The sequence below is a fragment of the Coturnix japonica genome, chromosome 13 (assembly GCF_054131305.1).
Source record: "Coturnix japonica strain WE chromosome 13, WE-NBRP24, whole genome shotgun sequence".
In the NCBI taxonomy this organism is placed as follows: Eukaryota; Metazoa; Chordata; class Aves; order Galliformes; family Phasianidae; genus Coturnix; species Coturnix japonica.
This window is the reverse complement of record NC_140675.1, coordinates 9604315-9618444: the sequence shown is the minus strand read 5'-3', so window position 1 is coordinate 9618444 and position 14130 is coordinate 9604315. Positions and strand designations below refer to the sequence as shown.

General features: G+C 44.2%; 1 protein-coding gene across 1 annotated transcript in view; it reads right to left on the bottom strand.

Moving 5' to 3' along the window:
- Window positions 1-12018: 12018 nt before the first annotated feature.
- The window catches only part of FAM20C (FAM20C golgi associated secretory pathway kinase), a 54336-nt gene continuing 52224 nt past the window's right edge, over window positions 12019-14130 (bottom strand). Inside the window, exons 10-11 of the mRNA XM_085513824.1 lie at window positions 13764-13823; window positions 12019-13157 (exon numbers count right to left, since the gene is read on the bottom strand). Of these exons, the coding sequence (XP_085369950.1) occupies window positions 12905-13157; window positions 13764-13823 (313 nt within the window). The 3' untranslated portion in view covers window positions 12019-12904. The remainder of the gene's footprint in view (window positions 13158-13763; window positions 13824-14130) is intronic.

Sequence of the window (14130 nt, the reverse complement as noted above, 5' to 3'; positions counted from 1 at the left end):
GTCGTGCCTTGAACTATCCGGCACGTTAAGTTTATTCCTAGGCCATTTATTTTGATTTTTATATTTGAACCCGGGAGTCTGTGCCAGGAAATGCAGCACATTTCAGAGGTCAGACTGGGAAATATCACAGAGCTGAGTAAGAAAGCTGCTTTAATGGTTTTCAGTATTTACAGTTCAGAACCACAAATTCCTGACTGAGAGTTTTGTACTGAACAATGCCAGCAGTGTCTGTGCTGTTCTGCAAAGGAGATATCGGACAGGGCTGACCACTGCCAAGTGAAACTGATTGAAAAGAAATACAGAGAAAAGAAAACGTGGAAGAATCTCCTATTGGCAACCCTTAATAAGTGAAAACTCATGCAGAGAAATCTATTTGAGGCAGAGGAGAGCGATTTGATATGAGCCACCTTTTGATTCACTGATGGAACAAAAGCACCAGAAGAGTGAAAGAATAGACCACATGAGAAAGAGAGTGTGTATGATGGGCAGCAGCCAACACAAACTGGAAATCATTTGGTTCTCCAAATGAAAGTAAGCGGAAGATATATAACTGCAAAGCCAGAGCAGGAAGGGTTATGGAAAATAAAAGGGAGATTTGTTTTTAAGCAAAACATATCCTAGCAACATCACAGTCCTAATATTAAGTGGAGATACTGAAGCTGACAGAGCCATGGGAAAGGGAGAGGTATCCAATCCCTGTGTGGAAAGCAGCTCTCTTCTCACATGAGTTTGGCTGGTACCTCCTTGTCTATTCAACATCTACTAGTGCAAAAGTCAGACTGGACTCTAACTGTCCCTGTGTGTCCCAGGAGAATGGGCCAAAGAAGTCTCTGGTTCATCAAAATTCATTTTGGGTAGTTTGAATGGGACTGGAAGGATGCTACTGCCATGTGAGTACTTGAATGGGTCCTGTTGGTAGTGTAGGTAGGGCGTCTTGTCACCCCAAAGTACGGGTCATGTTGGGGTCTGTGCCCAGGTCTGTGCACTGGACACATCCCTTGCTCACGGAGGTCCCTTAGTGGGGCTTGACACCTCCACAACAACAACCATCCTGCCTAGCAAAGAGCCTAAATAAGAGCTCCAGAGCTGGAAATTCGGGTTATTATTAATATAATCATCATCACCATCATTATCATTGCTATTGCTATTATTTTTTTGAGCTGCTGGCCTCTCTTCCAGGCTGCAAGGGAGACAGCACCATGTCTAACTTTACTGAGGCAGCCAGGACTCTACAGATCAATGAACATGGTGGTTTTTGCTATGGACTGTAAGCTCCAGTCCAGTTGGTTTTTCAAAGTATTATCAGAAGTGAAAGGCTACATTTAAAAAATGTATAAGCAGGGGCTTTCAGCTCTGAGTGCCTTCATTCATAATTTACCAGAGCTCATTTCTAAAAAAGAGTTGATATTTTCACAAGGGAAGTGTACTTTAAAACCTTTCTTTACTTTGCAGTTGAGTGTGAAATTACCTGAACTTCTTGATAAAAAGAGGGAAGCAGGAGTACCTCATATAGCCACAGGTTGCTTGTAAATCTCATATAACTCAGCTGATGGGGATATATTGTTGCATTTCTTTGCAGTACAGCCCCGGCATTGGTGTTTTTAGGGCAAATTTTCTGAAAATATCTCCAAATTCATGTTAACTTAGTGACTATCATGATCCCATAAGCCTGAAGCAGAGGAACTCTTTGGTCATTCTCATCTCCCCCCAACATGCCAGTCCCACACTGCTGAATACAGTTCCGCAGATACATCTGCTGGTTGCACTAGTGTGTCCTAAGCCTAACCCAACTCCAAAGGCCTGTTGATATACATAGGAATGAGAAAGGCTTCAAAATGTGAGGAGCTGAGTGTGGATGGCAGCATGGAGCTTTGCTCAGCCCCACAGTGCTCGGGTTCCTGCTGGCTCCTGTACCTGCCGTGCTCCCTCCTGTACTGTCTGCCCAGGCCCAGCACTGGTATGTGCATAGATCTGAGCAGGATGGGGGGAAGGACTGGAAGATGTTTACTCTAACAAGAGATGCCCACTGTGTCAGTCTCCACAGTAATTAGGAGCAAAGCACTTTTAAAGCACCTTCCGTGCACCTATTACCCACACACAGTGTGAGGTGCAGCCATTAATCAGATAAGCTGCTGGAGATAACTGCTAATTGAGAACAGCCCGACTCCCTGAAGCTTCCCTCTCTCTTTCTGCTCATGCTGAAGTGTATAATTTGCTCTGCACAGTGGTATTGGAGAGCAGGCTGTGGCAGGTTGTGGTTCTGCATGGCTCCTGCGGGGGAGATTGGATGAGGGGGTGAACAGTGCACATACAGTAACAAAACATGTGATATGGCCCTGTCCACATCTACGTGGTGGGGTGGATGCTGCGTGCTCATCTTCCACTTCTGCAGAGGGGAGATAAGAGTGGGTGGCTGATTGTGAGGAACAGGGAAGTTTCCATGGATGACCAAACTGGTCGCCTCCAGCTCACCGAAGCAGACAGTCCCAGAGTTTGCAGCTGTTGCCAGGAACTCATCTTACTCATTTCACTTGCCCAATGCAAGACTGTGTCGTAACACCCAGCACTTAACAGAAAGAAGGCTCCTGCACTGACAGTCCTCTTGAAATCGTACTTCAATTGGTGAAGGTGCTGTTCACCATCAGACTTCCAGTGCGGGTCTAGCTGTGATGACAGATATAGAAATGAAAACTAACTTGTCATCTGACAAGCAGCACAATAAATCAGGAGGAAATTCACAGAAACTGCTGGAGTTGCAACACAGTGAATCATTGGGCCCCATGTCCCGGATGTGCTGCACCACACTCAGCAACCTGCGGACAAAGTTCTGCTGTCCTCAATGTTGTGAACGAGCACCTGCTGCTTTATTTTCTAGTCTGAATCAGCATTTTCTCCTCATTTCATTTTCTGCAGATGGGTGCATTTTTCCCCCTCATGATCGTGAGTAAAGGATGCTATTAAAAACTGTGCTAACTCAGGATGAACTGCAGGAGAGTTTGTGCACCCCTCTTGGGCTCTCTTGTCCCCCTCTGCTGCTGGTTTGGGTAGCATGGCAATGTGGTTCCTTGGAACACAGGCAGATGGGACAGCGATAATCTCCCATGTGGCACTAGAGCAGTGCAGGGGTCCATTTCTGGATGGATGCAGGACAAGTATTTGTAGCAGGTGTTCCTGCTGATCTTTCTACTCAGCACAGCTTTATTATCCGAAGAGGAGGCTTTTCGGGGGAAACAAAAAGAAAAAAGCCTCTCTCCCCAACAAGGCCATTTGGAGACACTCTCTGCCTAAGGGTTCCCTCGTAATTCCCAACCAGACTTGGCTTTTTTCCCTTCTCTGCTCAGTTATTCATCTTTCTTGAGATGCTTAGGACCTTGCGATGAAAGCCTGCCTCATCCCGTCAAGGGATTCAATTTGGCCCAACTGATGTTTATATCTATTAATTGTTTTTCCTCTCATTTTCTGCTTTCCCACTGATTTCACAGAAAGCCCTGAAGAAAACAACCTTTGATGCAGAATAACATATTTCAAAAAGCAACTTCCCACCTCTAGTGTTTGGGGATAATTAAAAGAACTGAGCCTAAATGGCAAAGCTGCTGATCAACGTGTTTTCCTTCCGCTATCTAAAACTGTTTTCTCCATATGTCAGACATCCCAAACTCAGGCATTTCTCCATAGGAAGGACAGAGGTGTTCCCTGGATGCTCTGAACCCTGGTGTTCTTGTCCTGCTAATTTCTACTGTACAGTATGTGGAGTTTCTGTATTGCTTTGTCTCCCACATGCATTAGCAAGTGAATTTAAGCGAGTAAGGTTAACGCACGCACTTTCCAAGGCAAGTTTCTACAGATGGTCCAATTGGGTTAAAAAACTGCAAAGAAGTCATGAGATCACAGGAGGAGTTGAGATGAATACTGGGACTGGAGGTTTCTGGAGCTGCCTGGTCCTTTGGCTCCAGATAGGGCTACGCATCGATCACAGGATGTGGCCATATCTGAGCCAATTAAGGTTATCAACATTTAATAAAGGCAGAGCTGGGAACGTAGTAGAAAAAGCATTTTGAGTCACAATATATGGCCAACTCATATTTAAGACAGATGGTGTTTTCTAAAAGTAGCTGCTTACTCCTAGAATTACTCTTCTTCCTTCCTGTGGCATATCGTCCTCATTCATTGCTGCTCCTGCCCACAAACTTCTCCTTCTCAGCATATTTATTTCTTGTGGTAATCTTAACGATCTTTAAGAAAATAAATTAAAGAAGCAGCTGTAAGCAACTCTCTCTCTTCGTCTTTATCTCCCTACCTTCATGTTTTTCTCTGGCAACGCTGAGCCCTAATCATGGATAAACATACAACGTTTAGTTCTTTTGGAAACTGCTTTTTGTCTTCCTACAGGAGCTGTAGTTCACCTTGCTGTTTGTTCAGCTGAATGTCATAGTCTCTATTTGAGTTTTTCCTTTTTTTTCTCCTCTAACTAAGGAAATCAGGGATAAATTGCAAAAAAATGTGCCAGTGTGAAAATCAAGAGAGATTCAGATTTGGCCCAGCAGACTTAATAGGAACCGTGCATCAGCTTGACTCAAACTGTTAGACACCTCATGGGGTATAGCTGAATGCCATTAAATAACTCAGAGGTCCTGATCCATGTCAGCCTCTCAGTGCTGTGAGAGGACTCTTGTCATAGTCTGACCATTGCATCTTCTCCTATTTAAGCCATACTCTCATTCTGGAAGATGGCAACTTTCGACTGGCACCATGTTCATTAAACTGCCTATATGTCCATAACAGTATTCCAAGGTGCTGCTCATTAAATCTTGGGAAGTAGGCAACCTTTTATCTTGTAAGCTGGGGAGAATGAAAGCAATTGCATAAGTCTTCCTTACAGAAAGAAAGCTAGGCTGAGAAACAGGCTTTCCTCCTGCTCCACACAGGTTGCACTGCTAACGACTGCAATCAACACAGATTTACAGCCCATGTGTACTAACCAGCACTCAGACCAACAGTCCACAAGCAGCACTTTTTCCCACTATTGTTCACACTGATGCCCAAGATTAATCTCTTTGCCCATAGCAGACAACCCATCTGATTTATTTCTCTGTATGGAAGGGGACCTACCCAGGGCTCTGGCTCAGGGCAGTCGTTGCAAGGATATCTAATGATCAGTTCATCACATTGGTTTGATTAAACGATAGCTGTGATGAATGGCCCCACCATCATTGTGCCCGCTGCTCTTTTCTGTGGCTGTGAACACACTGAGAGCTGCACGGAGACCGGCCCTTTCCTGAATGCAAAGCTGAACTCAGCACAAGCCTTTCAGCAGCCCTTGGATCAGCTTTGCCATGAAGTGTTGTACACTGTGAGGTTTGGTAATTTGCTTATTCAGTCACAGGAAATGCCGCACTGCCATACAGCTCCAACAAACACACATCCAAATGAAAGCACGCCATAGGTGGGGCGATAAATATAATTGCACCCAATTTTTGCATTCGCGCTCGTCTTCTAAAGAGCTAAAATGAGATTTCTAATATACTTATTATGAATATGTACATCTGCTCTGCCATTTTTGCATAATGAGCACATTCCTGATACTTAAAGAATCAGCTTCCTCTCTCTCTAGGAGATAGGCAAAACGAGGCATGCTGTTATTCACAAATCTAGTTATTCATTCTTCTTCTTCTTTTTTTTTTTTTTTTTGCTTGAAACACACTGGGCAATCCATCATGTTCCCAGGAAAAGCCGGAGGGATCTGGAGAAGGCTCAGCATTCAGCTCTCATCTCAATTATCACAAATCTCATTCGATACATTTGAATCTGTTGCAGAGGGAAGAGAAAATGCAACTCTCCATGGTACGTTTCCCAGAAGAGAGACGAAAAAAACATGTCTGGGCACAGTCGCCTTGAGAAACACATGGAGGAGGTTCCCATTCTTCCTTTGGATCCATGCTGCATGAAGATGAGAGTTTCTGCAGGTGACCGGTGGGAGCAGATGGAACCTGTGAGCTGGTGCTGTGGTCCTCTCAATGGCTTCAATCAGGAAGCACATATACCAGCTCAGGTCAGAGGATGTGCTGGTACAGCTACTAAGCCCTTTTAATTTTTAACATTCCTGTTTGGAGACCTCTTAGCAGCAGTTCTGTGCCACTGGCCCCCAGCAGCTGCTCTGGGCTAGATTCAAACAACTTGAAACCATTGGGAACAGGTCCATTAACTTCAGATTAGGTCCTCTGATGGGAAAATACCGATCGTATCTACTGAGTAAGGAGGTTTTGTGCAATGGCTGTTATTGCCTAGTCAAAAGGCGAATAAATCTACTGTGGAAGAGCAGAACTTTTTCAATGGAAACGTCCAAGCACCTGAGCCATGACACAGCCTTCCTAACTTCACCTCAGCTTCTTCTGAGAGAAGTTTCTATCAGCTTCTTGCATCAAACCTGCAGACAGCCCACAGGCTCCCCATGCTAACCCTGGATTTAGCAGCTGCTGAGAGCCTTTAGGGCAGTGAAGAAGCAGGGAGGCTCAGCTGGATGAATGCTTCCTTAATGCTTTCACTTTCCTTGCCAACACAGGGAGAGAAAAGATAAAACAGCCACCATGAAAAAACCACCACCTCCAAGCATTTTTACATTGAAATCCAAACCACTCATTGAAGCGTAACCTCCAGGGCAGCACCTTGAAGGTACAGAGTCCACCAGAATTGGTTGCAAAGATCAATAAGGCATCATCTTCAGCTGTGCAGGTACAAACAGTGCAGCAGATGCCCTCAGATACAGCCCTCAGGTGGACAATGAGGGTGAAACACTTGGAGGGCTCATTATGGGGTTGTTAACAGCCTCCTACAGATGGCTACTGGATGAGTTGCAATGGGAGGGCTCTGCAGAGATGAACATCATAAAGAGACTCACTGCAAAAAGCCAGGTCTATGTGCTGCTGTTAGCATTATTAGGAAGCTGCTGTTTCAGTGCAAAGATTGGGCTACAGATGCTTCAATATATAAATAATTGAATTCAGAGTTTATTCAGGCTAAGCAAGCACCCTTTACAAATGGAAATCTAGTGCAATTCAGTGAAGCAAGCAGCTAGAAATCTAGAAAATTCATAAACAATAAGAATAAAATACAGAATCTTGTACCCAAGAAACCTGTGAGGAAGGCAGAGGTCGTTCATCTGCCAATGGGGCAGCCAGGAGGGAACAGGCCTAAGGTCTGACCTGTGAAACTCTGACTCCACTGGTTAGGAAGGAGTTGTTGCTTAAAAAGAAGCAAAAAGAGTTTTAATTGGATCTGGAAAATGATGTGAACCTCACTAAGTGGTCCAACAGGAAAAGCCTTTTATCTCCACTACTTATAAAGTACTGCCTGTGGCACAAATGGGAACATGAGAGGACAAAGGAGGTGATGCAGGAAGGAAAGCCATTGCAGCTCTGGGTTGGCTTAGTTCTCAGCTCAGAAGAGGTTTCATGCCCAGTTTCCAAAGCTCGGCCTGAGCAGAACAGTGAGTGGTGCTTCTGGTCCACATTTCAGCAGCTGCAAGGAGGGGCTGAGCATCATCTTTGCCTTTTTACCCCCACTTGGGCTCACACAGCTGCATTGCTTCCATCGTGCTGACAGCTTTAACTTTCATTTGTCACTTAGCAGGGCACAAGTGCTCAGAATATGCACGGGGATTTCAGTTCTTGTGTGACTGCTGGCAACTGTGCAGGCAGCCAGGTGCTGCGGTGTGTGCTGTGGGCACAGAGCGCTGTGTTTCTGCGCACCCAGCTACCACTGACAGCTGTGTTGATACAGCACCAGGAGTTGGAGGGATGAGATTTTCAATTGTCTGTCTTTTGGGGTAGGTTCTATCTTAAGTCAGCCTGGGATGTATTTTGAAGTTATGTCAGGGTCAACTAACGCACGTAGGTGGTTTTGGACATATGTCTATCAATCAGCGAGCTCCTTTCCAGAAGAGGTGGCAGAAGAATTTATGTAGGGAACCTAATGTCATTCATTACAATGGCCAAGGCATGACATGACCCAGATTCTTACATTCATAGAAGTGGAGAGTGCTCTGATCTGACACCTCCAATTGTGAGATGCTCTGCTTTAGCTCAAGCTGCCAATTCCATCTGCAAGCTGTTGGGTTCAGGCCCAGGTCTGAGCAGGATTCAAGGCATGACACATGCTGCTTCTGACAAGGGATGGGGACTGTCGTGTGTGAAGTTCATTTGAATGAGTGGAGCTGATCTCCCAGCACGTAAGTCTTCACGCAGGGCACTGATACAAATGCAGACATTCCCCCAGCATGTTCCAAATCCCCTTCCTTCCTCATGCCAACTACATCAAAAGCTGCAGAAACAGAAGCCCTTGGAAAGTATTTAAATCTCTAAAAAGATGGAGCAGCTGATGGCATGCATTCCAGCATCTCTTGAACAGTTACTGGACAAACTTTTACTCTGACCTTGCATTAGAGGAAAGGGTACTGCTGTGCCAAATCAATGACCTCCCTGTTTGCTTATGCTTCATTTGCTGACCACAACCAGGGCTGGCCTCTTCAGACTTTTTATGCCTGTGGACCCACCAAAGCCATTTGCTTATAATTTTTTTTATGTTCCAGGCAGTCCCCACAAGCACTGGATGAGTACTTTGCTGATGTGAATGGAGAAGCCAGCAGATAACTGAGTCTGATGTGGTCACAGTCTGAGTTCTGGCTGGAAGCGACTGATGAATCACACAGGTCCAGCGTGAAAAGTATTCTCAGAAAGATCCATCAGCTTCTAACTGGTAATAACTTGAAATTCCATGTGACAACCTGTCCCAGGAAACTCAACATTTTGCACAGACACTCAATCTACATCTTAAAAAGAATTTTCCTTCAGTCTATTAATTTCTCCTTGATAAGCCACAAACATTTCAGGAAACAATCACTGGCAAGATAGTCCATGGGAACAACTGATATCTGAACTCATTCTGGAATATTAATTTTGCAGTTTTCCATTCATCACCAGAAAAAAAACGAAAACCTCACTCTATAAGGATGCACATCATCAAGGCTCTGGTGTGAGCCCAGCTCCAAGCTGGGACCACAAATGCTTTGGCACAGGGAGAGCCTGCAGGTGGAGGTTGTGGGAAGGCGATGGTGTGCTGCTGTGTGCACTGGGGTATGGCATGGGCTGCCCAGGGAGGTGGTGGAGTCTCCCTGGAGGTGTTCCAGAAAAGAGCACATGTGGGGACGTGGTTAGGGGGTATGGCAGGAATGGGCTGGGGTTGGGTTTGGGGATCTTAGTGGTTTCTTCCAACCTTAACAATTCTGTGATTCTCAAGCAGATCCTGGGGTACCATACAGCCACATACGGCCCCACCAGCAGGGAGCACAGTGCCCTTTGGACACTCCTCCTTCTGTGCCCACAGAAGAGTTCATTTTGAGTTCAGTGCCTGCAGGCACCATTCGGGCTGAATTCCCACATTCCCTCCTCCTGTGCAACGCTTCACAATATTGCTTACACTGCAATCTCCTTCAGGCTTGTAGCTTGTATATACATTGTAGGCTCTGCCCGCTGCCGCTGATCACAACAGCGATACCTAATTCAAACAATGAGAGCTTTTTTTAATCTGTGTGAATTTCCTTTGATGCTTAAATAACATAAAACCAGCAAAACAAAACAAGGCTCTCATCTGAATCACTCAGGAGAATACAGTAAGCTGCTTGAGGCTGCCAGATGCGGTTGTAATTAGGTGCTTGCAGAAGTATATTATCTATTTTATCTGTTATTTACTGTGCATACTACACTTATTGTGCTGAACGTGTCATGCCCCTGACAGATGACTGAAGATTTCTCAACCTGTGATTGTCTGGATGCTGTTGCTACACTGTTTTTGAGAGTCAGAGACAAACCAATTGGATTCTGACATTTATTTATCTCCTTAGAGCAAATCTTTTTGTCTGAGAGATATGTAGGACTCCTAAAGAGATGTTACACCGCCTCGTGCTAATCCTCCTTAGCTCTCGGATTACTGACCTAACGCACAGTGACAGCCCTTTGGGAGCACCGTGCTGAGCTGCTGCATGGCATGTAGAAGTGCACAGCTCTACACACTGAGCCCACAGCTCTGCTCCATAATACCCCACTGCTACGGGCTGTCCTCAAAGGGGGCCCTCAAACCATACTGAGTAGTGTGGCCTGTTTAATTAATCACCCTTTCTACATTGCAATGCCCTCTGGGTCAGCCCCAAATCCTCAGCTCCCCATACCCTACAAAGGGCAGGAGCTCAGCTGCTGCCACTAACTGGATAAGCACCTTGACCTATATTTGGGTTTGCACTGCTCCACTGTGGTTTATTTACCCCAGTTTATCATCTGAGGCCCGGGAGAAGGGAAATGTCTCCCAGCTTTTTAGCAATTACCTTCTTCTAAAGTGTTTGTAAGCCTCATCATAAAGAACAACCCCTCTCTTAGCTTTTCTTTAAATATACAGGAAATCTATGTACAGAGCTATGTAGGAGCAGAGGTAACCCAAGATTGTCTCTTGCTGTAGACAAGAACATTGTTATAGGGTTACAACCAGTTGTAACACAAAGCCTGCAAAGGGAAGTGCTGAGGTTAAGGAAAGAAACTGGAGACCCTGTGGACCTGGCTACAATATGGTAAAAACAAGCAACCTTCAGTTGATTATTCTACGTAAGTACTGCTCGTTTAGCTTATAGAAATCCAGAATAGCAGTAAGTTTTCATCTGAGTTCCTATCTGCTGCTGACTCTCCAGCCTGCACCCTCCTGCCAGGAGCTCCTGACCTACAGCTCAGCTTCTCCAGAATGAAAATATCTGCTGTCTCAGAGGCTGCCAAACTTTGCTTTCCAAAAGTACATCAGGTTTGCACCAACCCCAGAAGCAGAAAGCAGAACTGCTCCCGTAGGAGATGCTTTTATTGTCCTTGCCTCATATTCTCACAGTGAGAAAAAGCTGCACCTGCAGGAGAACCACAGCCAGGCACTGCAGATGGATTAAGGGAGAGAACTTGAGATTTTGCTGAAGGAGAAAGAGAGTAAGGACACACAAGCAGTCCTCTGTAACCCCTCAGGGATGAAAGATGCGAACAAATATGCATCACCCACCTCGCCTTCTTACAATCCTATGTTTTGCATCTTTGGGGTAAGGGAGTGGGAATGGCAGAGCAAGTGCTGTGTTACAGAGCACATCCTCAGATCACAGTTGGATCTCAGGCAGTGTAAAACGCCACAGGGTAACACAGCAATTTTCTGAGTGCATGGACAGCTGCAGCGTCTGAGCTGCACTGACTTCTTTGCATACCATGTATGTGAGGGTCATGGGAATTGGAAATGGGGAGTACAATAGTAACAAAGGCATTCGTTAGTGATTGTGTATCAAATTAAGAAGTGAATAAGACTGCATGGCTGTTCTTTTTGTTCACTGTGTTAAGGCTGCTGGGTTACCCTCCACTGCCTACCTGCTAGGCTGTCTGGCTACAAGCTTTTAAAATGTATGTTTACAAACCCTTGAGAAGAGAGACATAAAATTAAAGAAACAGCAGCAGTGAATGATGACTGTGATGAATATTGTCACAATAAATCCTGTTCTCTGCCCAAAGGAGCGGTGAGGGACTTCTTCTGTACCACGCCATGTTTCTGCATGTCAGATACAGCCTCTCCTACAATTTACAGCTACCTTTAGGCCTGAAAGTCTCAACACACTCTTCACAGGCTCAGCTGCGCGTGATTCAAAACTATTTTCCTGAAAATATTGCATTTATTGATAATTTAGGTTGAGATTTTCAGGCCCGTTCTAGGGGTTCTGCTCCCCAAGCCAGAGGAAGTGATGCATTTAAACCCTCTGAGAATGTATCTTTTTGAGGTGCTGCTGCACAGCTTGTTTCTACAGCTATAATTGCAACAGGAAGGGATGCTGAAATGATAGTCAAAACAATGCTTTCCTATGGAAGATTAACTGTTCTTACCACTGTGGTCCTTAACGGATTTGTAATGTACATTAGTCATATACTGCAGTGACAAATGAATTCACCTACACATGATGGCTACACGTTTTGCCATATCTTTATTGCACTTTTACCACGTTGCAAACAATTCCACAAAAATGCTGCAAAAGTAAGCCTAGAGCTGCTGAAAACAGCTTTTTACCCATATATGTATATATTTACACAAAACTATCAAAAGCAAAGTTGAAAAGTAGCAGCTCAGCTATGATAGTCTAGAAAGATAAGAGCTGCCACCTCCTTAAGGATAAATAGTACAACTTGTCATTTTACATCACTTTGTAAAACCAACATTCAAGTATTCCTGTCAATGCACAATTAGTGAAATTCCCTTCTGGTAATCACTGTATTCATTATTATTATTAATATTATTTTTTGCCTTTAAAAGTTTGCAATGCCTTAACCCTTTAAATGCTGAATAGCTGGGGAAAAAAGTGTTCAATTTAAATAAGATACAGTGGATTAGAGCACTTAAAGGGTTAACACAAAATGCTACGTGGACTGTCACCACAAATAAAGTGTGAGTCACAAACCTATGCTGTCCCTCTTCATTAAATTTGGTAGGTAGGTCTGGGGGTTCGTAGATATACCGTATATAAATACAAAATATTAAGTAAAGGCCTCCTTGCTATACAAAAAGGACAGGAGGTGTTCTGCTATCAGACCACTGTCTGTCGACGATTTGAATGTCTTCTCAACCTTTCCATAATCTCTTCTCAGGAACTAATGAAAAGCATCACGTTAGACTTATTTTTCTTAATGAGCTAATCCTTTGCAGAGCCTACACATTACCTACTCTGGGAACAATTATATCTCATTTCTGAATTCACTGAATTCACAAAGTGGCATACCAGTCTTTTGCAAGACTTTTTTTTATCCTTTTTGAATCTTCTTTACTTGGCTGATAAAAACGTAGTCTTGCGATTTCACTACCTCTCGGTCGCGACAGTGTTAACATCAGTGTTAAAGTCATTTTCAACCACATTGTCATAACCATCCTTTTCTATACAGTCACCGACAGCCTTGAGGACAATCCGCAGCCGCCTGTCCATCGCCTCCAAATGAGGTTGATAGAGAATGGGAGCTATTTTATCTTTTAGCAAAGATTCCTTCATCAGGAGACTGAGTTTGTATTCCTCCTTGGCTAACAACTGTAATCGCAGATAGGTAGACTTCCTTATTCTGAAAGAAAAAGGAAAAAAAAAAATCTATCAATGTTTTCATCACTGTTGACCTCAATGAGGGTAAAAGGGTAAAGTCATAGAGATGATTGCAAAAAAAATGTTACTATGTGATCTGAAATGCTAAGAACCATGCAGCATCACATTCCAAATGTGTGCTTCCATTTTCACCTGGCTGGTGACATTTGGGAGCCTGCAGAGAAGGGGCTGTAATGCAAAATGAAACTCTATAGGTATCACTCATCTCAATACTCTTGGCCATGGGCTTTGAGGAACACATTTTTAAGAAACACTCCAGCTGAGGGAAGAGTTCACCCTTGACTTCAGTTTTGCCTTAATAAAGCCAGATTTTAGCAGAGCCTCTCACAACAGCTCAGAGCCACGCTCCTGCTGGCAGATCTTAATTCAGTAAAGCACTTCAGCGTGTCAGTGCCAATGCTCAGGGACAGCTCAGGTCAGGCTCATCAGGCAGGATCACAGCATCCCCTGTCTCCATGGTTTGCAGTGGAAGATGCACTCAAACATTACAGTCCTAGTGAGTAACATTTCAGCTAGTAAGCTGAAAAATCTGCACAAAATGGAGGATGACTACAGAGATGAAACATACCTGCAGCACTGGTTTAAAGGCACCAATATGGAAAGTTCATCGTGGGAGTATTTTCCAAACCTATTTAAAGGTAAGAAGAAGAATGTGACAAATGCTGCTTTAGAGACTCACTTGCACACCTCTTTTCATTTCAGGAAATGCAAGTATGAAATTCATAGCTGTGTATGTTCTGCTTAACTGGACTGGCACTGAGGAAATAGGACTCCAAGCACAGCCACTTATTCTGAACAAATGACACAGTTCTGGCAGGTTTCAGTTCAGTTTTTCTTTTCTGAAGCAGGGATGCAAATATTTATTCTGCACTTTTCTCTGCTAAGCTCCTCTCCTTATAAACTCTGAGATAAGGACCAGGAAAACCTGTTTCTGA